Source organism: Alligator mississippiensis, chromosome 4 (genome assembly GCF_030867095.1).
Source record: "Alligator mississippiensis isolate rAllMis1 chromosome 4, rAllMis1, whole genome shotgun sequence".
In the NCBI taxonomy this organism is placed as follows: Eukaryota; Metazoa; Chordata; order Crocodylia; family Alligatoridae; genus Alligator; species Alligator mississippiensis.
This window is the reverse complement of record NC_081827.1, coordinates 12885449-12910831: the sequence shown is the minus strand read 5'-3', so window position 1 is coordinate 12910831 and position 25383 is coordinate 12885449. Positions and strand designations below refer to the sequence as shown.

The following is a 25383-nucleotide window of genomic DNA, read 5'->3' as shown; positions in this document are numbered from 1 at the left end:
AAAACTCCGAGCCAGGAATGCATTTCTCTATTCACAAGTCCCGTTCCTCCAGCAATTGATATGTCAAGATTTCTCTCCTTTGCCAAAAAAATACCATCTACAGATATCATAGAAAAGTTAGATTTTGCTCCAAACTATCTTGTAGCATGCACATTAATCACACTTTTTCAGGGAACAACCTGAAACCAATCCTCGCTAGCTCAGTGATCTGGCCTAACGAGCAGTCCACATTAACCAAAGTGCACAACAACATGGACACCCCAAGATAAACTGTTGGAAACCCACCACTTCAAGAAGGGAAAAAAACCTACTAATATAGCTGCCTATGGTTCATGAGTGCAGTTGCATGTTGCATTATTCACTATTGCAAAAAGGACATACACAAAAAATACAATAAAGCAGCTCAAAAAAAAAAAAGTTAAATTTTGAGAAGAAAAAACAAAACACCCCCCTTCCTTCCAACACTTACTTATAGTGAGCTGTGGTCTGAATATTACACATCTGCGCAAAAGTGGGGTTGCAATGAATGAGATGTCAGGGGTCTGAGTCTCCAGACTGCATTACACCGAAAAGACTCAGCTGGGAGTTATGTCTGTGTTGCCAGCTGTTGTGTAAAACTCCTTATCAAGAGGTTTCTGATATCATCTGGCAGTGTCTGATAAACAGCGCCAGACTACTGATAGATCCCTTCACCTGGAAGTGTTTTATGTAGTGGAGACTTCTATATGAAATAAATAGCAAGGGTGAAGCTGCACAGACACCGCAATTCACTGACAGGTGGTAATTTAAAACCCCAAGAATATATGGGGAGCGGGGGGAAATCACAGCTAATTAGCCCGGTTTATGTTCCTGGACTTTTCTAAGAATTGCACTGTACTGATACCTCCTTCATTCATTATCACAGAACTTACCAAAAACTGTACCCTCACTACAAAAAATTTGGGAATAAATCAGATTGATACCATATCCTGAACTGGCATACCTATACTCAAAGCAATGGAGCCATGGGCGCTTACTGAGTTTTGGCAAGCCATTGAGGGCCACATGACAGGCAGCCAGGGGCAGATAAATATTAATTTTCTAAATCTATATGATTAAATATTATTATTTATATATATTATATAAATGTATAATATATAAATATTATTATTAATATATATTATTAAATCTATTATTATTTATCTATATTATCCTGCGGGCCGGATAGAATGGCCTGGCAGGCTGCATTCGGCCGTGGGCCTTATTTGGCCTGCCCCAATCTAGACCATAGGACTCCTCATGGGATGGACCCAGCCTGGGGAATAGGGTGGTGGTAGTGGGGCTGGAAGCAGTAGGGTTAGTGGCTCTAGGCCAGAAGGTCACTTGCCACGGTGGTGGTGATGGACAAAGCAGCTGTGGGGTTTGTAGGCATGTCCATCAGGACACGGGGGCCCTAAATTCCCTGGTAACGCACACCTCTCCAGCCACACCAAAACTTCCCTAATCTGGCGGTAGCCTAGGCAAGGCCGGATACAGCAGCACTTTGAGCTGCATGTTTGATTCTGTTAATTTACACCAACTAATGATCTGGTCTACCTCACAGAATCATAACCAACTTTTAAGTTTTACTAATTCTCTACAACTGGCAAACAGTGGTGATAACTACAAGTCATCAACATTATGCCAGTATTTAACAGTGGAAAGCAATTTGGCTATTTTATGAAGACAGAAATGTCTTCCGTGTTCTTAAGTTACACTTGCATTAAACCTGTCAAAATCTGCAAGGTCTGCTGTAGTCATGTAAGTGCAAAAACCAGTAGAAATAAAATATGTACAATAAGTAAAGTGACCTCATAACTTAATGTTGTATAAAGCTAGCCTCTCATTTGCCCAAATTCCTTAATGTCTCCATGTCATGTCAAACACACTTACACGATCTTTCTTTGAGGAAAAAGAATGTCATTTGACTTCTTTTTAACATGCCATGAACATTCACGGTGCTATATATTACATGCATTAAGATGTGTTCAGAATAGTTCCCTCTTCAGGAGTTTTGAGAAACAAGAACCAAATGGGCAATAATAAGAAGAAATCCATCTTTTTAAAAAAGTCCCAGCTGTACAGGATATTTAAAGGAACTTGTGATGCGCTGGTTATTACACTGGAACCCGATCCTCGCAGCCTCTCCAGATATTTCTAATAATAATATTTTATTGGTAAAAGTGGCGTTGTCACAGTGAGCAAGACCAGGATTAATCTATGCCTGGGTCTGTTTACAAAGCATTAGGGCATGCTCCCCAAATATCTTCCACTTATGATATTCCCAGGGATTGAATCCCCTGATTTTCCCTAAAATGTTGCAGTAGTTTCTTGTTATATATTGGGCTTATAATCATGCATTACATGCAGGGGTGGATCCAGAGGGGGTACAGTGGTGCAGTTGTACCCCCTTTCTGACCATGTAGTAGGAGCCATAGCCATGGACTTTAATTCCCTGAAGGTAAGAATTAAATTACTCCTCCCTTACCCGCTCTGTGCTCAAAGGCATGCCCTGTCCCCTTTTCTTTCTGTCCCCTCCACTCCCCCGCCAGCTGCTGCTGCTGTCCCCACTGTCCTGAGGGTGAGGGGAGCTCCAGAGCCACTCCAGCTGGCCTACATGGGGGCTGGACTCACATAGCAGGCCTTAGGAGATGGCCTAGGGTGCCATGATCAGGGGGGCACCAGTGGCCATGCCACACAAATGCGTGCACAACAGTGCAGCAGGAGGAGTGGTGCCCAGCTCAGCCTGCACCCCGCCTACATCCAGCTACTGCTCAGCAGGAGCCAGGCAGTGCAGGTGGCTCTGCCTCCCTGCCAGACTGCACCCTGTGCCCCTGCCTGCCTACCTCTGCCTGCAGCAGTGCCACTGACTGGGGGGGGTGGAGGGGTGGCGCCGGAAGGGGGGCAGGGAGGGATGCTGGGGAGGACGGGACAGACTCAAAATACAGGTTTACCCAGGGCACCATTTTCCCTAAGACCAGTTCTGTGGGCTCATCCCAGGACATTGGCAGCGGTAATGGTGGGGGGTAGGTAGGTTCCCCCTCCCTGCCTGGTCCCACAAATATTCTCCACCAGCTTGGGAGCAGGTGCAGGGAGGGGAAACCTGACTGACTGCCACTGCTGCAGCTGTCCCTGTCTGAGCCCGGTTCCTGTGCAGCCCAGCCAGAGCAGCTCTGGAGCTGCCCCCCCCACCTCATCAACACAGATCATGCCATCACTAGACCAAATAACACAGATTATAACATCTGAGATCCATTTACATATAGTTCTACCAATGTCACATCTGCCATCCCTTGCTAACAGTGCCCCTCTCCTGTCTGCATTGGATAGATGGGGCAATGAACACCAATCTGACATCAGTTCCAGAAAGACAGACAAGCCCAAGGCAGAACACTTGAACCTCCCTGGACATTACATCACTGACTTCAGAGTGGCTGTTCTTAGACAGCAAAACTTAAAAAATGAATTTAAATGGAAAATTGTGGAGCAAGAAATCATCCACAGACTGGATTGTATGGTCTAAAACAAGACTATGGATTCTTCTCTCATTACCTGCATTAGCTTTTATAACCCCCTATGATCCCCAATGTGTTAACTGGGTTTTTTTCCTCTCTCTCTCAGCAGTGACCACCCTCTTTTTTTCCCCCCTCCCCTTTGTATTCTACGATCTGCTTCTTGTAGATCCTTCACAGCATCTGATGACATATCCCTGCTGCTTATGAAAGCTTATGCTATGCATCTCTGATCTAGTTAGTCTATAAGGTGCAAATCTTCCTTGCCTTCTGCCTGACTTCAGGCTAACATGGCTCACTGCCTCACTTGCATCTAGTCATACCCCCTTTTGGCAGAGTGAGGCAGGATGGTTTGGGGTGGGGAATAAAGAAGAGCCCTTTTGTTAGGGTGGGCAAAATACTGCCCATGGGCCAGATACAGCCTACCAAGGGATCCTAATCAGCCTGCGGTGTGTCCCTCGGCCCTACCCAGCCCCAGCTCAGGATCCCACCCAGGCCATGGTGTGTGCAGTTGGTCCTGATGCCCCCAGGCACACAGTGGGGTGGAAATAGCATGGTGGCTGGCATTGGCTTCCCAGCAGCAGCGGCTTCTTCTAGCTGCCACTGCCAATATCTCTATCAAGCTGCCAGACCTAGCACCAATGCCTGGGAACCTTGATCTGTCTGCCCACGCCTACTGCTGGGGGTGCTAGATGGGTGAGGGTGGGTAGGGTCTCCATAGAGACCTTCCTGGGACCTCCACAGGCAGGGTGTGCTTGGTCGAGCAGATGGGATGGTGCCATGGGTGGGTGGGTAGGGAATGGCATCTGGGAGTGGGATGGATGGGTGGGTGGTGATAATGCAGGGACAAGGCCTGGGGCAGAGCCATGATCCGCTCCCTGCACATCCCTGCCCATGAAACTGCCACCTGTGATAGGGACATGCGGGAAGAGGATTGCAGCTCTGTCCTGGGCCCGGTCCCGCACTGTCACCGTCCCGTGATCCTGCCCTGGTCCTGCCTGCTGCTGCCAGAAGCTGCTCCCTGCTAACCCATGGCCCCATCCCAGCCACCCAGCTGAGTGTGCCCTGCCTGCAGGGGTCCTGGGCCAGTCTCTAGCCTGTCTACCTGCCCACCTGCACCCCTGCACCCACTCCATCTGGTGCCCCCAGCAGTGGGTGCAGGGAGGACAGGCCCAGGACTGGATAGGATCAAATGCCTGGGTCAGCACCTTCCCCCACCCCGTCCCTACCGCCAGCCTGCAACAGCTCACCAGAACTCCTGAAATGGCAGGTTCAAATTGAGGTAAACCCTCCCTAGGGTAATGCACTGTAGTAGTGCTATGCAAAACAGCCACAGTACCACCTGAGCTGGCTTTATATGATCATACATGCAGCGTGTATGATTCACAGATTTATAGAAGTTCAGGGCTGGAAGGGACCCCGTGAGATCACTGGGTCCAGCCTCCCTGCTCTGGGTAGGAAAGACTGCTGGGGTCAAATAACCCCAGCCAGGTGTGCTTCCAGTCTCCCTTTAAAGATCTCCAGGGTAGGTGCCTGCACCATTCCTGCTGAGACTCTGGTCACATGAACCGGAGCAACCTTGCAAAAAAACTAAGCGGAAGCATGTAGTGAAAGGAGATATTAACATATGGGAAGCAATTAAATACCTGGCCAATTTAGAGTAGTTATTACCACATCTTTCTCTGTCATCCATATATATTTTTCATAGATTCAGAGATTTTAGGGGCTGGAAGGGACCTTGCAGATCATTGGGTCCAGCCCCCCTGCTCTAGGCAGGAAGACAACTGGGGTCAAGTGACCGCAGCAAGGTGACCGTCCAGTCTCTTCCTGAAAACCACTAGGGCTGGTGACTGCACCACCTCTGAAGAGAGTTTACTCCACAGTCTGGACACCGTTTTGTGTTGGCACATAGTGGGAATTCTCTGCATTTAAAACAAGATTGCCAATTTCTTTCTCTTCTTAACAATCCCAGAAATTAGCAAGGAGCCAATTTGTTCAGTTAATCTCTGGACTGTCTTCAAGCCAATACAGGATTATTGCCTGCAGTATATGGTCTAGCTCTTTCTACCCTAAATACCTTTCCATTCATTTCCCTTGGAAGGCTATTCCAATGGAAGAAACACCACTTTTCCTGTTATTCAATCTCAATTGTCCTTCCTTTAGGATAAGCCGCAACTTAGAATTCTCCCCTCTACGCACCATAAAAACAATTCCTGTTTGCTGCTAGTCTTTATGCAGTAGCAATACGTGGCTCCTGAGAAAAGACAATGACTACATCTATGCTGCTGTCAGTGCTTGGGTTGCCTTCCCAGAACGGCGTTTAACCTCTTTGTTTTGAATGCAATCTTTGAAATAAGCATTCTGTATAATATTCTAGTACATTTTACTCTAAGGCATTGTCATGATTTGGCCAGAAAATAATATTAGTCGCCGTCTAGTGGATACCTGCTCGAGTGATGGACTAGAACACAAACATGAGCTACTTTCAATCATCTGGGTCATTCACAGTTGAATGAAAATATAAAGGCATCGCGTACCTTGAAATGCTACACGAGGCTGTAATCCCACGGAGGGATTCAGGTAATGGTAAGAAGCAGCCGAGCGTTTTGTTTATGTCCACAGGTGGAATTACTGGCTTCATTTATGCACATTTGCAGAGGTGCATTCTTTGTGGGTCATGGTTTAAAGACAAATCTTTTCTTGTGATTAACGTCTTATCTTCTTCCAACCACATCTCCTATATCTCAGGTAGCCTGCATTCTGTATCTCTAAATCAATAATAAGGCTATACTCATACTGTTTAAAGAACATTACCCACTTCTAAGGATTATTCCTTCCCTCCTTAAGCTTCTCTTGGCTGTTAAAGAAACATATTTCCATTCACTGCAAGAGGTTCCTATAGTTTCCCCAGCTGGAAGAGGTGGGTGCCTGCCACAAACAATAGAGGTAGATCTGTTGGCACGATTCCCTGACAGATTTTAAATTCGGCTTGTAAAGAAGAAAAGTTGCTTATTCCCCCCTCCTTCCCCATGATTAAAGAGAGTGTGTCTCTGAGTTACAATGGGGTGAGAGCTGGGATTGATTGCAGGCAGCTTTAATGTCACTCTTAATGACAACTTGTGAAGATTAGGAAGTTGTCAGAATCAGATATCAGCAAAGGCTTGGGACAGCTTTGTGAAGTCAGTCTGAATTAATTAATGGGTAGCTTTCCTTTCATATCGCTTTGATATTTGGCTGCAGCTGGATAAAAATCAACCACAAAGGAAACTACATTTTGTTTACCGTTGCTAGGATCCTGTTTAGCCCATAATTTTCTGTCTGCAGTGGTCACCTTTTTAATTGTCCGAGACTCTCATTATTAAAGGGAGTTGTGATGACATGTTTTTCAACAGTGAATTCTTCACCTCCTGGAAATACTCATAGCCTGTATTCCTGAAGTGAAGCCATTACTGATCTCAGCCAAGCTGCATATAAAATGATGTACAGCTCTGAAACAAGACAAACATCAGACTTGCCATTCAAATCTATTCTCATAGGTCGCTTTTTCAGATGGAAAATGCTACTGCTTTTCACTCCCAAAGTACGTTGTACTGTTCACACTGAGAATATACTATGCTGGCCTAGATATTCAGCTTGTTCCAACTGGTGTTGTTTTCCATAAAGCTACATCAGCTAAGACCAGTTGATAATTTAGATCGATAATTAAAATAATGAAGTGTAACAGAATCTTGTTACGTTCCCTCTCATTGCCCTAAAATCTGTAATATCCACAAGTACAGTTTGCTGGTATTTCACTCACTGTCGTTTTGGGGTGGAAACCCACAATACAGGCTTGTTCTAGACAGCAGGCCAAATTCAACTGTTTTGCTTTATCAGGCTCTGCTAAGACAGTCAGCTCCACAGAATTATAAGTATAGATAGATCCTTTCATTCAGAAGAATCCCAAGGTGCTTTATAGACTGCACGCACTATATAAGAAACACTTGCCAGTCACTGAATTTTACAAATGCAGAAATGCTCTGGGTGGAATACAGCAGCTGTTTAGTAGGGCTGCGCGAAGCTTCGGACTCTGATTGGATTCGGCGGAGATTCGGCCTGATTCGGTAGCTGAATCTCCAAATCTGAATCGAATCAGAGGACCTTTGAATCTCTCCGAATCGAATTGGAACCCTCCGAATTGATTCGAAGAGATTTGGAAAGATTCGGCTATTGGGACATAGACACAGCTTTAAATCTTTTTTCTACATACCTCAAGGTACCAGGCGGCTCATGAATGCTGCGATGCTGGGGGAGACGGAGCAACCCACAGAAGTGCAGAGGGCTCCCCAGAGCGCTTGGCAGTAGACCTGGAAGTGGACCAGAAGCACTTCTGGTCCACACCTGGGTACGCTGGGGAGCATGCAGGGGCCCCGCCATGCCCCCCTGGCTCAGCAACTGGTGTCTCCTGGGTCTGGGGGGCCAACCGGGGTCCCCCTGTGGCTGATTGCTGAGCTGGGCGGCATGGGGGGGGGGGGGGCCCAGCACACTCCCTGGAAGACTTGGAAGTGGACTGGAAGTACTTCTGGTGGAACGTAGTTTCCTTTGTGGTTGATTTTTATCCAGCTGTAGCCAAATATCAAAGTGGTGTCAAAGGAAAGCTACCCATTAATTAATTCAGACTGATTTCACAAAGCTGTCCCAAGCCTTGTTGTACTTCCAGTCCACTTCCAGGTTCACTGCCAAGCACACAGGGCCCCCCATGCTCCTGTGGGATGCTCCATGTGTCCCAGCACTGGAGCATTCATGGGCTGCACCTGGTACCTTGAGGTTTGTAGAAAAAGCCATGTCTATGGCTAAATTGCTGATTCTCCAAATCAGCATCGAATCTTCAGATTGGGATTCGGCTGGATCAAATCAGGGACAGTAATCTGAATCAATGAATCGAATCACTGTCTCCGATTTGGGTTGAATCCGAGTCAAATAGGGCCCATTTCGCACATCCTTACTGTTTAGCACTAGTGGTGGTGCACTAAATTAAGAGCAGAAGTGAAGAAAAAAAATTGTCCTGACTAACAGAAAGAATTAAGTGCAGATTTGTAGTTATCAAAACCATCATTTAAAAATAGGACCCAGGATTAAACCACCCTGTTTGGGGATTTTTTTCCAGCAAGTGTTATAAGATCCTGAATGACAAAGTGGGCACGACCTAGGTTTAACTTCTCATCTAGAATATGGCACCTCTGCAGCTCATTACTGATTCAAATGGAAGAATGTCAGCTTCCTGAATCACCAATGCTAGTACATGCAGCTTACTGGACTGCTCTTGAAGAAGTCCCATGCGAGTAGTAATCAGACCACATTTCATCAGCTTTGAAGATACTACAATGCCGTGCGAGACAGCTACAGACACCAGAACATAGTTCTTGGGAAAAAAAGACGCATGGCCTGGCAAGCTTAGTCACAACGACAGAAGTACATTGCACATACAATAGAAATATGGTTATTATAAACATGCTTTGAGGCTCTAGCTTTTGATTCATAACAGAACTCATGTCTGTTGGCACTGGGTCTCTAAAAATTACACTGGCTGCCATAGGTTTTCCGGATATTAGTCTGTGGAAGTTCTGGTTGAGAAAGGCTAGTGGCATCTGACATTATTTCCAACAGTTTTCCTTTTTCAAATGTCTGCAACCTTATTTAGGATTTGCCTTTCTAATTTCTGATGTTTGGAAGTACTCAGGCAACTAGGAAAGTGAGTTTCTGAACGTTATCACGACAGTTTTACTCACTTGTGTCATAATACTGAGGCTGACTGAAATGCCGTCCTTTCTGTTCTGGATGACAGAAAACAGCTAATACCAGCAGCAGGATGAATACATGCTTAAGAAAATGACCACCCTATTCTCCTTGCCTAAGTATCATGACTTAGTGTAGGTTAGTGCTCCAGACAGTCCCACTGATGACCTCATAACTTGGCTCAAGCTTGTATTTCCGATACATACGTCTACCATATGCAAAACCTCTGGACAAAATCTTTAATACGGTCAGTGATTTTGGGCTCCACAAAAGACCTCCTGATAGCGCTGATTTTGTGAGGGTGGTTGTTAGCACGTTCTGAACAGCGCTGCAACATGTCAAAGCTCGTTGAGTGCCTGAGCTCTTCAGAAAGCACTAAGCTTTTCAGAAAATTTGGTCAGAGTCTGTCCAGAACTATCCAAAATTAAGTTATAGCACAATATCTACTGCTTAATGTAAAGAATTCAAAATGACAGGTCCTCAGCTGACAAAGAAAACTTGATATTAGGATTTTTTTCTCCCATTAGCCAACATTTTCTGCTACTCAACTGAATCCCAATGCTGTCATCAGGCAAAATTAGCAAATGCACCTAAGTGACATATGGCTGGACTGTGGAAGTATTAGGGCCGTGAGAGATGTAGGTTCAAATCCTCGCACTGCTTGATTTGGAACAGGGGTTTTAAACCTGGGTCTTTTATCCCTGGATATTCTGTGGTGGATCATACTCAGTCTCTTCTGGAAAAGTAGTTCCAAACAGTCTATAAATCAATGGATATTTAAATATTCTATGCAGATTAGAACAGCTTTACCAGGAGAGATGAGACCCAGGCTAGTATATGATACAGCCCAAGCATTAGGTCACTCTCCTGAAAGTTAGAGTGACTACCTGAATTCAAAAGCAGGCAGTAAATCAGGCAGAGAGGGGAACTGAAACCAACTCTCCTTTATTTCAAGTGAATTCCCTAAACACTGAGACATAGGTATGGGAGACAACGGATGATCTCCTCTGCTTTGTGAATCTAGCCTTTTGCTTTTATTTGAAAAACATGCTCCAACATAACATATTCAGGTTTATTGCACCCGAAACACAAAAAACGTTTTTGTTCATTTCCACATGAGTTTATTTTTTATTTTATTTATTTATTTTTCAGATTTGCTACTTGGCTAAAGTCAGTTTCAAGTCAGTTTTTTGTGCAGATTTGTTTGGGTCCTTCAGTTGCTCTGGTGTTTTGGAAAGTTTCGACAGTGATGACTGTAAGGGTGGTGGCCTGCTCTATGCAGCACAAGAAAACCTAGCCCTGCCTCAAACAATTTCCATTACGAAAGGGAGGAGAGACCTCTGGAAGGCCCTGCTTCCCTTTTAAGGTTGATTTAACCTTTTAAGGAGTTATAGACCTTTAAGATTGTTGTTAGGTAGCATTTGGCCATGCTAGATAGGTACTACTTTAGTAATCTTCATTCATGGCAGTCCTTTAATTGCTTTAATTCCTTTCCCCTGAAATGTCTTCAAATTTGTCAAAAACTTTCTGATACTTAATTTCCAACTCACTATACACGTGGTCTGGGGTCGGGGTGGGAGGTGCTTTAATTAGAACCGACGATTCGTGCCTCCTGAGACCGAGGGGGGGCCCCATTTGTAGGCATCAGTGTCAGCGGCAAGCGGGGATTGCCCACAGATGCTGGCAGCGGTGTCGGTGGTGGGGGGAAGAGGCAAGCGGTGACCACCCACAGATGCTGGCATCGGGTTTGGCATCGGCATCGGGGGGTGGAGAGCAGGGACTGCCTGTAGACGTTGGCAGCAGTGAGCGGCATTTGCCCACAGACACTGGTGGCAGCATCAGCAGCAAAGGGGGGATGGGTGGCGAGTGGTGACTGCCCGCCAAAGCCGGCAGCGGTGGCGGCCAATCTCAGGGGGCACGTGCCCCCCCGCCCCCCCCCCGGTGTCCCTCCTATGAGTCGCCTATGATTAGAATGACTCTGAGAGTTGCTTTAATTAAAGCACCCGCAATGTCATGTAAATTCAGCATCTCACGCTTCAAAATGGTAATGGCGGGGGCGCTTTAACTAAAATCGTTTGATAAGCTTTAGTTAAAGCGGCCCTGCCGCTATTTTGAAATACAGGGATGCTGAATACATGCAGCGCAGAGGCTGCTGGAGAGCACTAATTGGCATGCTCCAGCAGACTTGATTAATCGAGTCTGCTCTGACGCATGCTAATTAGCATGCGTTGGAGCAGAGGCCCATTATGTATGTAGTTGCCCTAATGCTCTATATTCAGGGCTATTATTGCAGTCAGATTGAATGGTTACTTTTACATTACAGGTAATTTTAACAGGTTGTCACGTTCTCTTTCCAAACATATCTATTCATTTCTTTGGCTTGGCTAACAATCCATTTTGCCTGACTCGAATCCAGTCCTTTTATAAGCTGGATCAAAACTCAGGAGGCAAGATCCTACTTTTGAAAACATCTGTGGGAGCTGTACCACTAATTTGAACTGGTGCATCATTAGCCCATAGACCTGGAGGCTTTTGAACGTGACAGGGATTGAAAACTCTGCTACGGTGAGCAAAAGCGGAAATCCTAAAATGTACTGACAATCTGCAAATTACAGTGAACTTGCAGTTATGGTGAACCCATTCTAGTCTAGAACAAACTGCAGTCTAAAAGAGGTACCTTGCCTTTTAAACTGTATTTGCACGTATTCTATAGTCTGTTATGGAAATCTCGTGGCTTATTAAAAGTTAAAACAGAATATTTTGAACAAAAAGTTCTCTCTAAGGCAATTATGCTTCTATATTACATAAGCACATTTAATAAAACCAGTAGTGATTCTTAAAAAAAAAAGGAAAAACCTTCTCCCAGACAACATCTGGCAGAAAAAGTCCATTAATATTTTACAAGACATTTAGAGTCTGTAGACTCCTCCTTGCTGTTAAAATTTTAAGAGCTTTTTCAAAACGGCATTTCTCTGTTATTGCACTCTTAATTAAATTGATTCATACAGCAAATGCCCTAATAAGACTGCTTTAGAGTTTCCCTCCAAACGACTCACACCTACACACAAAGCATTATACTGTCAAGGAGACAAGGATACTGAAAATTAAATTCAGTGAAGAATATTAATTCAGGTTTTTTGTGGTAACTGATCTATAGATAAACAACCATAACTATATGAATCAAAAACGATCATCACATCCTCTTGCAAGAATTCCAGGGGACGTTTCAAATGGTTGTCTGTATCTGGTAAAGGGAGACCAGCAGATCCTTCATTTCACAATGATTCTGTAAATGTCCACAGAATCAGATATGTTAAGATTAGGCCCAAGAACCAGACTTTACAGATAGAAAGATTGATCCTATAAAGTAAAACTCATCAACCTATTAGTACCCCCCACAGGATACCCTACTGAACTATATGGCAACTTTGCCTCTGCAAGGAGTGGAGGCTCAGAATGAGAAGCCTTATTCTTAAAAAAACCCCTCTCATTGCTGTAAATGAGGTTGCAGGACTGGGATACCTAATACAACCTTGTGACCATCTCTGAGGACGAATACGGCATCTTTTTAATAATATACATATTCACTGGACACAAATTCAGGGCAAGAAGGAACTGAGAGTGCTAGGACTGATTTAAAATGCTGGGTAGGTTTAGAGAGGAAGAATTTATTACATGAATTTATCCAGGTCATGGAGCAAGCCCCTGGTCCCTCTCCTCTCTCTTGCCTGCCCCATACAATAGTCAGCTTCTATGCAATATGACCAGGGATAGATCAAAGCTTTATTCCTATGTCACTCAAAATAAGTATATTTGTAAGAACATAACTGTTCCTTTTAGACTGAAATCAGGTCTTATAACGTATTTTAAACAAAATCACTTTCATGCTTAAACAAATTGAAGGTAATTTGAATTTTATCAGCTGCATCCAAACTGCATCACTACCTACCTCTATGAACTAGAGTAGTCTGATTGTTATATTGGAAACTGTAATGCATGCAGAAACTTGTTTACAAGATGTAAAAACTACTCCTAATAATGCTGACATCAAGACAGACTAAGCAACAGAGGGGTTTATCCATTTTGCTGATATGCACGGTATATCAGCTCCAGCTTGTATTCTTCAGACGCTGCTTTTTTGTTCTCTGTCAAGAAAAGATGCTAATCTGCAGATGGTACCTAACTATCTGAAAACACATCTACACTGGGATGAGAAAAGCCCCATTATATAACAAGTAAACATTATAGTCATTATGAGGAGAAAGAAGTTATTTGATCCTGGCTCTGGCTGAAAGTTTGTGACATGATTTTTTTTTTTAAATTAATAGCATTTTTAATATATTTTATCCTTGTGAAAATAATTAAAACCAAAAAAAAAACCTTGAGATGTCTGCTGGTACCAGTTCTATCTTCATCTTTGTTTTAATTTATTTTAATTTTGATCTTAAAAAAACTGGGGGAATATAAGCAAAGTGCATCATTAAGTTCTTATTAATTTCATAATACAGAGGCAATTCAGTCAAAATAGCGGTGCTGCAACTTTAAATTACAGAACTAGTTTGGTATTTAATGAGAGATTTGGCACAGCAGGGTTTCTGTTAAATTAAGTTGTGCCTTCACATCACAGTGGGAAAACAGGTGTATATTGGTTTAGAATTATGGAAATGTTGACTAATTCCAAGGCTTGTAATCAAACAGCAAGGCACCCTGCAATATTTTCTTCCAAGAATCTGCATTAATCATTTATGTTCGGTCCTATTTTCTTCATGTCCACTAAAAGGCAGAAATTCAAAGAAACAAGAACGAGGTCAATATTTTCATCTCTCTGTTAAGGATGAAGTTTACCACTCAGTCTACCAACTGTGTACAAAGCCTGTTACCAGACCTAAATTAGAAAGGATGGTGGCACATACAACATGCAACCGTAAATCAAGCCTTACATATGGAGACAGCTGCTCTGGCCTTCTAATGAACCAGAATCCATACGGATCATCCTTGGCTTTCCCACTTAGGTTTGTGGACCTGACCCTTATTTCAAGGATAACCCCCAAAAAGTACAAACAGATTTCAAGTGATTGAAAATGAGAGACTTTGGGGGTTGTAGAAGAAGGCTTTAAGGGAGCCTGTACACCCCATGGGTTTTAATTCTCATCAAATTTAAAAAAGTTTATACAATTTAAACTTGTTTATTTTGGAGTGTCATGTCAGTGTTTGCATGCACTAGGCTTTCAAAATAATTAAGCTTTGGAGTGTTGCGCAATGAATCCATGGACGTGATGCTTTAATTCCTGGCAAGTCAATCTAAACTACATCCAAGGAGTTTTACTTTAATGCACAAGAAAGGCTTTTAAAGCATCCAGAAATTCCCCTTGTGCAAAAAGACAGTCAGTTGCAGCGCATGAAAGGGCAAAAAACATGGCATGTACAAAGGTCCTACTAGACAAAATCTAGTGTTACAGCAAAGCAGCCTGAGGCCGGCTGTCATACCAAAATGAAATGGGATGGCATTTTGAATACAACTGTACTCTACTAATTGTCTGCTGTACATCAATACGTGACTGCCCATATTCACCCTGATGTGAATCTAGTCTGACTCACAATGGCAGTGGAAGGTGATTTCCATTTCTGCCAAAAGATTAGTGGTAGCCTCTGCACTGGGGCCTGTATGCTAGTTCCCTCCCTCCGTTCAACAGAAACTGCTTCTAGAGCCTGATCCAAAGTCAGTGAAGTTAATGGCATGTGTTATAAAGAAACTTCAACTGAAGAGATGTGGAATCCAATGTTTTCAATGCGCACATTGCAGAACCAGACAGAGTGAGCCTTCTTTGCTTCAAGTAAAGTTGTTTCATTAAATCACTGCTTTAGTATAATAGGTATTATGATCTACCGGAGATAGATTCTGGAGGACTTTCTAGAGACTGACTTCCCGAGCATTTTCATGATACTCCTGTGAATGGGTAGGGTTTATGGGTAACTCTCAGACATTGATCTTTGTAATTATATAGTTCCATAATACCTTACGAATTAATCCTACCGTAAACTGTGCAGGGTGGAGCAGACAGATATTACCATAGTTTTTGCACACGGCATATCCCCAAAATAAGACATATACCTTGTTTTGGTAAGGCAGGATGAAGAATTTTTTTTTCTAGGACCTTAACTGCCACAGCATGGGATCACCATGGCTGAATGTCAGTCCATCCAGGAGGGGCAGAGTTGATTCATTAGCATCACAACCTCTAGCTGCAATTTCAGCACTACAGTTTTAACCCTCTCACAACCAGTGTTGATTTGGCAGCAGCATTTGGCTGCTCAGTCAAAAGCTATTGCCAATTAGGCAGTGGCTGTGATAGGACTAAAATTAACCATGACCCTAAAGGGTGCCCTCCTTCCCTGTCTCCTGGACAGGAGAGAAGGACAACTCAAGGCAACCATATTATAGCATCCCAATGCATTAATTCCAGTGCAGAAAATATCTTCCCTGCTTAGGACATACACCCTGATTTCAAAGGGATGATTTTTTGGGAAAGGTAAGCAGGATATCCGAATAGATTATGGTAGTTTTTTCAAAGTGATAGGGTTGGATTCACATGTAGCACATGGGAACTACGGAGGAATTTTGCCATTTGCTCTACTCCTCACAAAGTGCTATATATTTTCGATGCCCTTTGTTTTCACTTTCTGTTTAGACCATCACCCTCCGAGTCATCAAGTATTTGTCATATCAGAATAACAACAGTAACAAAAAAATCATTTGGGTCCTGCAGACTGATTTTAAATATTAGATCGACTGATCAGTTAACAACTTCCAGTTACCAAGCCACCACCTTGAAATGCAGTGCTTTCTACCACTGTAATTAGAACTGAAAGAGGACAGAATTTCACAGATGGTGTATTTTGTTTAAGTAGCCCAATAATACAAGCCCATCTATTGTTACTACCAGTGTGAAGAATCAGTGGGAATTGATTGCTAAGAACACCAAAATGAAATGGGATGGCATTTTGAATACAACTGTACTCTACTAATTGTCTGCTGTACATCGATACATGACATCCAGAGTAATCGGCAGTCAATTGTTTCGAAACCATTGTGAAAGTTACACTGCACCTATGCTGGGTTCATGTTTTTAACCACACCCTCTTTTAAAAAGAACCCCTGGTGGGTAAAGTTTTACTTTCCTTTTTCTTTTCTTGTCCTTACTTTTCTTTTCTTTAAGTGTTAACTCCCTTTACACTCCAGCAGCTGCTGTTAACAGTAGAATCCACTATTATTTCCAGCTAGGAGACATTCTATAGAAAAGCAGCTTTCTTCAGAGCTAATGCCATTGCTACTGGACTGGCCAGTTGGCATAGTTACTGCATGTGAACCATCAGGTCAAGAACCCTCTCTTGAAAAGATCAAAGTCATTTGGGGCACTAAGAGCCTATAACTAGCATCTTCAGCAAAGGGGCTATTTTCCAGCAATAAAGTGATTAGGATCAAAAAGTAAATGTACTCACCCCAGGTAAAGTTTTAATATTGTGCAGTGCATTCTGTGCCTCAAGTGCAGCTTTTCTTGTATAAAATGTTACGAAACAACAACCTAGAGAGAGAAATGAAAAGCTTTCAGAAATTAACCAGAATGGTTTGCAAGAGCACAATAGGAAAAAAAAATGATTGAACAATTGTATTATGAAGGCTGAAAATGTGAATTATAATGAGCCTGCATGACTGACAAGAATAAAAAGAACCTTTTATTGTTTAAAATAAAAAATATATCACCCACATGCATTGTATCCATAGCATACCTACCTCTTCAGCAGGCTCTAACCACTTTGGGATTAACTTAACCAAAATTCAGTCAACTCCGAAGTGTAAACAAAGTTAAATTTTCCTCAAGGACCCATTAAAGTGTGATTATAAAGCAGCTTGAAAGCTCAGAGTGGTAAAGATTTGCCATTGCAGCCCAGATGGAAAACTGGATTAAAAGGAAGCCCTCACTTAAAGGAATACATACATATGTGCTGATGTTTTATGGTAAACCAGGCTTTCCGGTAAACTGTGCAGAGCTGTGGGCACCATGATCAGGAGTGTCTCATTAATGAGAAGCAATTTAGCCTGCAGGAGAGGTCCATACTGAAGAGATATAGGAGATAGCTGCTGGATGAGGGTGCTGATCAGTTGTCTAGCTGCACACATGCCTAGTCCTCACTAGAAGAGCAGATCTGTGACCAGAAATAGATCAAATACTAGTGCTTCTATTTTTTCCTCTAGACTGCCAATTTTAATGTATACCTCTTTGGCTATGTCTCCATTGAAGCTGAAGGTATAATTGTAGGTAGGTAAGGGCTAACAGAGGTAACCATGGGCTCTGACAGATGTGCAGGCCCCGGCTCTAACTCATGGTGCTTTACAGAAAGTGCTATGAGTTAAAGCACCGCCCTGCCCCAACAGATGTTCTTCTGCTGGGGTGGTGGGAGGGGGTGGGGGAAATCAAGCCTGCCAGCGGGTGAGCATCCAGCTGAGAGCCATCCCTCTCCCCAGCCCTGCCATCTGGCTGGGGGAGGATGCAAGATGGAAAGGCTGTGATCTACCTGTTCCCACTCCAGCTCAAGCTGGGCAAGCCCCAGATGGCAGCTCACTGCTGCTTGCTTTCCTCTCTCGCCTCTGTCCTTCCTTCCTGCTGACAGCTCCAGGGATGCGGCTGGGCTAATGCAGCCCCAATCATGCAACAAATTAACCCAAGGGATCACAAGTTCCCTACGGCGCTCTAAAGCAGAGCACCTTCATCTGATACCTCATTTGAGGAGGGTTCATTTTTTGTGCAATCAGCTTCAAAAGCGTTCTGCAGTTGTGCATGTGCCACAGCACAGCTGTAGACTGACTTCAGGGGGCCAGTTGCACAAAAAATGTAACTTCCATCTGCACTCCACAGAAGTAAACATGGGACAGTGGTAAACTTTAGTATAAGCTAGCAAACTAACTATTAATTTGAAGATCTTGGTAGGTTTTCAAAGCTGATGTTTATGACCCAGAACATTCGTTCCTATATGCTATGTAGATTAAAGCTACTCAGGTATCCCGGCTGCAATCACATCTTTGGTAATGGCACAGACAGACCTCAATAGACAAAACATGGACTCTCATCCCTGAAATCAGGTTGCATATGTATTATGTATGGGGCTGGAGCCAGTCTTGTGAAGGCTGTGCCTCAGCATTCCAGCAATACTGGAATAAATACACTGACCTATTTCAGGGGGGTTCACAGAGGAGCTTTCAGTTCAAAGGCACTACACACAGAAGCAAAAAGGATTATTTCATATAGATCAAAATGTTGTTTTACTAGATATTTTACACATATATATTTTACTATGGATTCAGAAAACATTCCTCATGGTGTAGCTATAAACATGGATTTCCAGGAAGTCTAGAGACTCTCCAAAAACGCACAGAAAACAGAAGAAATGTCCAGAGTCATGAACATCTATAGCAGCCTTTTTGTTCCCTGAATTGATGAGTGTAAGGCAAGGTGTGGCAGAGGAAAGATGATTTGCCTTCTGGGTGGCAAATGGGCACAAAGATATATCAACTCCATTCGACTCCTGCTTATTAAAATGATGTTATATGTCATACCAGGTAGTCTAGTCTCCACTTAATTATTTAATGTCATCACAGTGGTAAACAGGATGCCAGAGAGAGAAAACCCAGTAAATAATCTTAGTTTGGAGAGTGGAGAGGGCTGGCACCTCAGTCCAGAGGGAAGGTTTAAATTCTCAAAATTCTCCCTCCTGCCACCGTCTTGCTTGGTTAAACAGCACATTATGCCCTGAGCGCTCCCTGAGGCTTTCAGTTGGGCCAACAATGAACGTCACCTTTATAACAAAGTAAAGGTAATCTTGTATTCCTAGGTGGACTACAAGGACTTTGTCCTCTAACACAAGTGCACTCAAAGGCAGTAAAATGCGCTGACAGGCAAGCAATGTAGACTTAACACTGTTGGGAAAAACATCTTTCACAAACAAATGGTAACCAATTCCCTTAAAATTTAAGTGTTTATGAAACCGGCAATTATTTCAGTCAACTGATGATCATTCAGTAGGAATTTCTAAATCAGTCAGGGTCTGATTTTTGAGGCTCATGCTACTTACGGGAGCTTAAAAATCTTCCAGTCTGATGGCAGGCTTTGTGATTTCAAAATTATTACTCCAGAACCCAAACTGAACAATAAATGCTAGACTATATGCAATTGGTAAATAATACAAGGTGGAAATATGTCACCAGGTTTTCTCTATGTTGCTAGCTAATTTAATATTGCACTTTTATTCACAGCTTCTTCCATTATTGGCCTGTGGGTATGTGCCATTTGTGATCACTTTGTGACTGCTTTGTTTTTTCACACATGGCTAAATGGGGGTAGGGGGGAGGGCAGAGGCAGCTTCAAGTCCACCTAGATGGGAAGTTAATATTGGAGTGTAACCCAATATGCAAAAAATGTAAGATCTGTCAGTTTGGTACTGTTTCAAGGAACCTGAATCTGAAAGCTGTGCACAGTGAGAGAGGATGAATTGATAAATTATCCTGTATCAGCTACTTATGGTAATTCCAACAAAGAGTGTGTAGAAGTGGCATCTAAAGGGGAAAAGAGTGATGCTTGTGAAGAACGAATGGGAGAATGAAGCAGCACAAGGAACAACACCAAAATATTAGGCAGGTCTCCATTGTCAGAATGGCCCTTTCTAATCTCATAACTTGTGGATCTAGAAACGTCCAAAGATGAGCTCGCTTCATTTACTGAAATGTATTTAAACCTCCTTGACTTATTTTAAATTAAGTGACAGTCATTGGTGTATGGTTTTCAATCGGTCTTCCAAGAATATTGGGGATAGAAATAAAGGAACAACAAACATCTTCCATCTCCTAAAGGAAATTTTACACAGAAGACTATGGGATTTTCAAGAAGCAATTACTGCTAGGATCACAGTTCCAAGTTTCATATAGTTATATGGTTCCAAGTTACATAAACCTACGCGATTTGAAAGAGCAGATCTGGACCTAAAGGTGCACATTTGTGCATAACATTACTTTATCTTGACATTACATGGATAGGACAAAATGCAGAAGTCATCTTGGAATCTCTTCTGCAGAAATATGGGAAGGAATGATCCCTATCTATAAAAAGGAGTATTTTATTGACCTAAAACTGACAGCTGCCCAATAGGATGCCAGGGATGTATTTTCCTTCCATTATTATTCCAAAGCAATTCATGCTACCTTTGGAAGATGAAGAGAAATCAGTGGTACCACTAGGAGAATAATTTTAGTAAAACATAGTGATATGGGTCTTCTTGGTCTTATTACAACCAATCAGCTGCACCTCAAGATGAAATCCTTGGCCTTTAAAACAAATGGAAACCAAAACAGAAATCTTTTGGCTCAAAACAGATGACAAAGTATGTCCATTCTGGAGCCTGGCAATTGTGATGGAAAGAGGAGCTGTACTAGAAATTTAGCTTAGTTTAACTCTGTTGTAAGTTCATCTTTGACTATCTTTTGATTGTAAAGAAACTATACAATGTTAATACAACCCTCCCACCTCCCCCTCCAAACCAGGCTCTCCATCATTTTGACGCAATGGCTGTTGTAACAGAGCACAGGGTGCTCTGTTACTCTCAGGGGTGTGGGCAGCAAGCAGGAAGTCTGCAGCTGGCTGTTATCCCAGGCAATGCTGCCTGATTGGGAAACAGGGCCCAGCTGTTATATAAGGGTTTGGCCCTGAACAACAAAGCAGTAGGTGGCTGCCAGCCAGCTGGAGGACACCACCTGGCTGGAACTGCTGCTCACAATGTCTTGGAGATAAGGGAGGTACTATTGGGGATGGCAGGAGGCTCCTGGTCCTGGGCATGACTGGAAACTGTACCCTGCTGGGGTAGGGCACTCTGGTGTGACTGTCCATGTCAGGACAGCCCCCCAGAAATGTCAGGCCAGTTACCTCCCTGATGAAAGGCAGGTGGGGGCACCTGATAACCCCAGCCCCAACATCCCTGGTGGGTAGCTGGTCATTGCAGGGGAAGAGAGCCAGGAGGTAGGTTCCAGGGGGGATGGGGCTTGGAGCCCTAGTCCCATAGAGAGGGGCTTGGAGCCTGATGTGAGGGGCCTGGGGCCCAGAGAATCACTTGAAGCCCAGGAATGGGGCTTGGAGCATGAGGATGGGGCTTGGACCCTGGGGATGGGGTGTGGAGCATTTGAAGGCCAGGTGTGTGCTGCCAGACTGAAGCCTGGGTGTCAGGCCACGCTGAGCTGGAGGCCGGGTGAGGCCTCACCGAAGCAGGGAGGCCTGGTGAGCCCCCGCTAAGCTATAAGGCGGGTGTCAGCCTAGACAAGCTGGAGGCCAGGTGCTAGGCCGAGTAGGCTTGGGTTGGGTGTTAGGCCACAGAACATCTATGAGGCATGGGGCTTGATAAGGCATGGGATACGATAAGGGAAGGCTGGAGTCATGTAAATAGGCCCTTGTCACCAGAGCAGCTAAAGGGCAGTCTCCTGCCTGATTAACATTCAGTAATTATTAATATCAAGGCGTGGCAGGTAAGGTGGGTGGATGGTTAGCCCTAAGACAAGTGGGAAGGCCTATGATTGAGACTGGCCCCGGGATGCCCACTTGTTACAGCTGTAACAGATGCCCTGCTGTCTTCATACAAAGACAAGATATTAGATGGATCATATGTATCTAGCTTGCTAATCCTGTATGGCATCAGGAATAGTAAAAATGTTGGCTGAATAAACTGGAGAAAAGTCACAGAAGGGAGAGCCTGACAGCAAACAATAAAATACCTGGTAAATGGGAGATAAACTTTGATGGCCTAAGTGTCCAGACATGGGCTTTAAAATGCCTTATCAACCCCTCAGCCTCTAAAAATATGGCCCCTAATTTGAGAATTTGGTATCAGAAAGACCTCTGCAGCCCCGTGTCTGGGAAAGAGGTCGTGCTTTATCCTTTATGATGTATTCAATACACAAGTCTCTGTTCAGGTTGCCAAGGGCACCAATTAGTGCCAATGGCAGATTCTCTCTCTTTTGAGACGCTGATGGAAACAACTAGGATGGAAGCTGATTTCTTCAAGGTTAGAAGAAATACAAAGGCAGCAGAATATATGGATTTATGGTGCAGTGGGTGCATCTTCTGTATTTTTAAATGATAGTTTAGAAGTTCCAGTATATGGAAAATATAAGATAGAAACAATTCAAGACAAATTACAGAATTACAGAATCCACAACACAGTTGTGGTGGTGATTTCCACAGGTTGTGGACATAGTGGCAGGGACTGGGTGGGTTTTCTGTATGACATAGTATTTTGAATTAGACCAGCAGAATGGGATTTTCATAAGGATCTCAGTGACTTATGGCACTGATTTCCAAAGAGACATGAGTTTCCTCACTGACTTGTGTGAAATGATCCTCTAATTAAACAGGTTTGAGAGTTTCATCAGCAGACCAGTGGATGAAGATGATATGCAGAATTGTACAAAGGGGTCACAAGAGGTGCTGAGGGGTATAAATACTTCAGCAGATGGCCAGAGGAAAGGGGCAGAGGTGATTGCTCGATCATATCATCACTTCAAATCATTTCTCCCCTATCAAGCAAATGTTAATTGCTCAAAGAGGTCTTGTTTACATCCTTAGTTTGGGACTAACTCTGCCTCTCTCACAAAGGAACTGCCCTCCCTCTGCAGCAATGGCTGACATATCCCAAGGCTGCTTTTAATGGCACCAGAATCTACGTAAAGAGGCAAAGAGGCTGAACTATTATGCCAGGATTTCACGCTCAAGTGAAGATGGCAAAGAACGTTTTATTTTGGGTGTGAAAATGTTCTTTTAAGCTTCAATTTATTCCTCCCCTTAAGCTGAATGCTTAGCTCCTGGTTTAAGGATACTGGGAATTACACATGTGCAAGAATAAGGAAATATAACCCTTAAGTTTTTGGCAGGAATTACAGAATTTGTTCTTCCAAATGCTCCGTTGTAATAATTTGGCTCAGAGTAGACCGCTGTGCAGATTTCCAAGGCCCAAACAACCATTTTTGGATTAAGATGGGAGTGAGGAAGGGTGAGAAATATGGGGAAAAAGAAAACCAGTGACATATTTCTTGGTCTTGTTTTTGAGCTTTTATCGTTTTCAACTGTCAAAAATTGTCAATTTGGAGCTGTACTGTGTTGCACATATTATCACCTGCTGCCAGCATCTGAACCCTAAACATAGGGTATAGGAATACAAGAGCTTATCAGTGTGTCGGCAAAGGCTGCAACAACTTGAAAGTATGAAATCTGCTTTACCTTCTAGACTAATAAAATAAACACTTCAAAACAGCTATAATGATTATCTGATGATTGAACTCTGTATTCTTTTAGCAAGTAATGGAATCCTAGCAGACAAATTCAATTCACAATACATTCACATTCAGGACATCAACAAAGTCGTCATGTTGTGAACTGAAAATTCCTTTAAAGGCTGCGTTTGAATTCTAAGGGGCTGACAGATCAAGAGACTGAAGGCCCTGGAAGGCTAAATGAGTGAAGTCCCACTATGTTTCTTTCTTTCTGTGAATGAAGCTCACTTTTGTATAGACATTTGCAAGCAGAGCAGGTGCTGGCTTCACACAAGCTCAGAATCTCAATTGGGACACTGGCTTCTTGTCAACCTGCCACAGCTCAAGCAAGTTTTAAGTCAAAGGAGGGTTTTACTCCAAGTGTTCGGCTCTTGATTTCGGCAGTTTCTCTCCCTCTCTCTCTCTCCCTCCCTCCTCCCCTGTTTTCAATATTACATTATGATTTAACAGGCTGCATTTATAAGGCTCTCTTGCATTCCAGCTGCACATCCGAAGACTGTAATACGTGCTTCATGAATCTTGAACAGCTGCCTGAACAGCATGACTCTCAACCAAACACACCATAACCTGCCCTGGCATTTTCCAAAAGGCAATTAAGATATCAAAACAGGCGTTTCCTTTAAATCCACAGACAAGACCTATCGCTACAGATACTAAAGTATGTGCTTGGGGGACAGTCGCTTTCACCTGCATTAAGCCAAGGGAGAGAAGGAGGAGGGAGAGGGGGAGCATATGGAAGTGTGGGCTGCATTTGTGCTGTATCACAGATTATAGTGCAATTAGCTAAACACAACAGAGGACATCACTTCAGTATTGTAAGAGCTGTTTAGAGTCATCAAGCCTAAGCTTTGGTTTGGTTATTTCATACTGTGTTTCTAACTGGGCCATGCAAAACACAGGTTGAGACAAGTGAGAGAAGGCTGAGAGGGAAGGGTCTGGAATGAAAGGAATATAATACATTTGGAAGGTGAAATCAGGTTGTTTCAGTGCTCTCCCTCAACATAAAAAACGAGGCGGTGCAGTTAGAGATACATTATCGCTTTCAACCTTTACCATGCAGTTCTACAATATATGGATTAGCTTGGGCATACGATAGGGACCTTTCATTCCTGAAGCAATCAAACAGATAGAACGGCCATATCCTGCAGAAATCAACCTTTAATGATGCCCCATTCCAATTAGTTCAGGTTTTTAGAGTTCGATATAATTGGCACCCTGATGGAAACCATTTTACCAATCTGGCCACCAGCCAGGAAGGAGAAAAGCCACTCATTCCCAATTCTAATGGTGCCGCATTATAAAGCACTGCCATTTGTGATATTAAAACACTGCCTGGCGGTGGAGAAGGCTTGTATTCCAGCTGAGGTCACAATTAGACTCTGCAGAGTTTAATACCTGTGCTTGCTCTGCTCCTTTCCCTCCTCTTCTTTTGGTTATAACATCCAGGATGAAGGTAAGGCAGGGTGACACCTTGGAGACTAACTGGTGCTATACTATCCCTACCTTCTGCTTGCTCTCAGACCAACACTACTAACCACCTCTCAACATCTAGGATGGCAATACCAGCTGTGTGATGCTTTGAACACCCTCTAACACATGATAACACGAGCGCTCCAGACCTGTAACAGCCCTGTAAGCGGCCACCGGTGAAAAACGATCCCATGGAGCTCAATTTTTTCTTTCCATTGCTGGTAAGTTATGACTGCATTTCTGTTA

At 43.4% G+C, this 25383-nt stretch overlaps 1 protein-coding gene across 14 annotated transcripts in view; it reads right to left on the bottom strand.

The window, feature by feature from the left end:
• Positions 1 to 25383, bottom strand: part of CELF2 (CUGBP Elav-like family member 2) — a 773712-nt gene that overhangs the window by 110416 nt on the left and 637913 nt on the right. For all 14 annotated transcript variants that reach the window (XM_059725768.1, XM_059725764.1, XM_059725762.1 and 11 more), the window contains one exon: positions 16806 to 16888. In XM_059725768.1, the coding sequence (XP_059581751.1) occupies positions 16806 to 16888 (83 nt within the window). The remainder of the gene's footprint in view (positions 1 to 16805; positions 16889 to 25383) is intronic.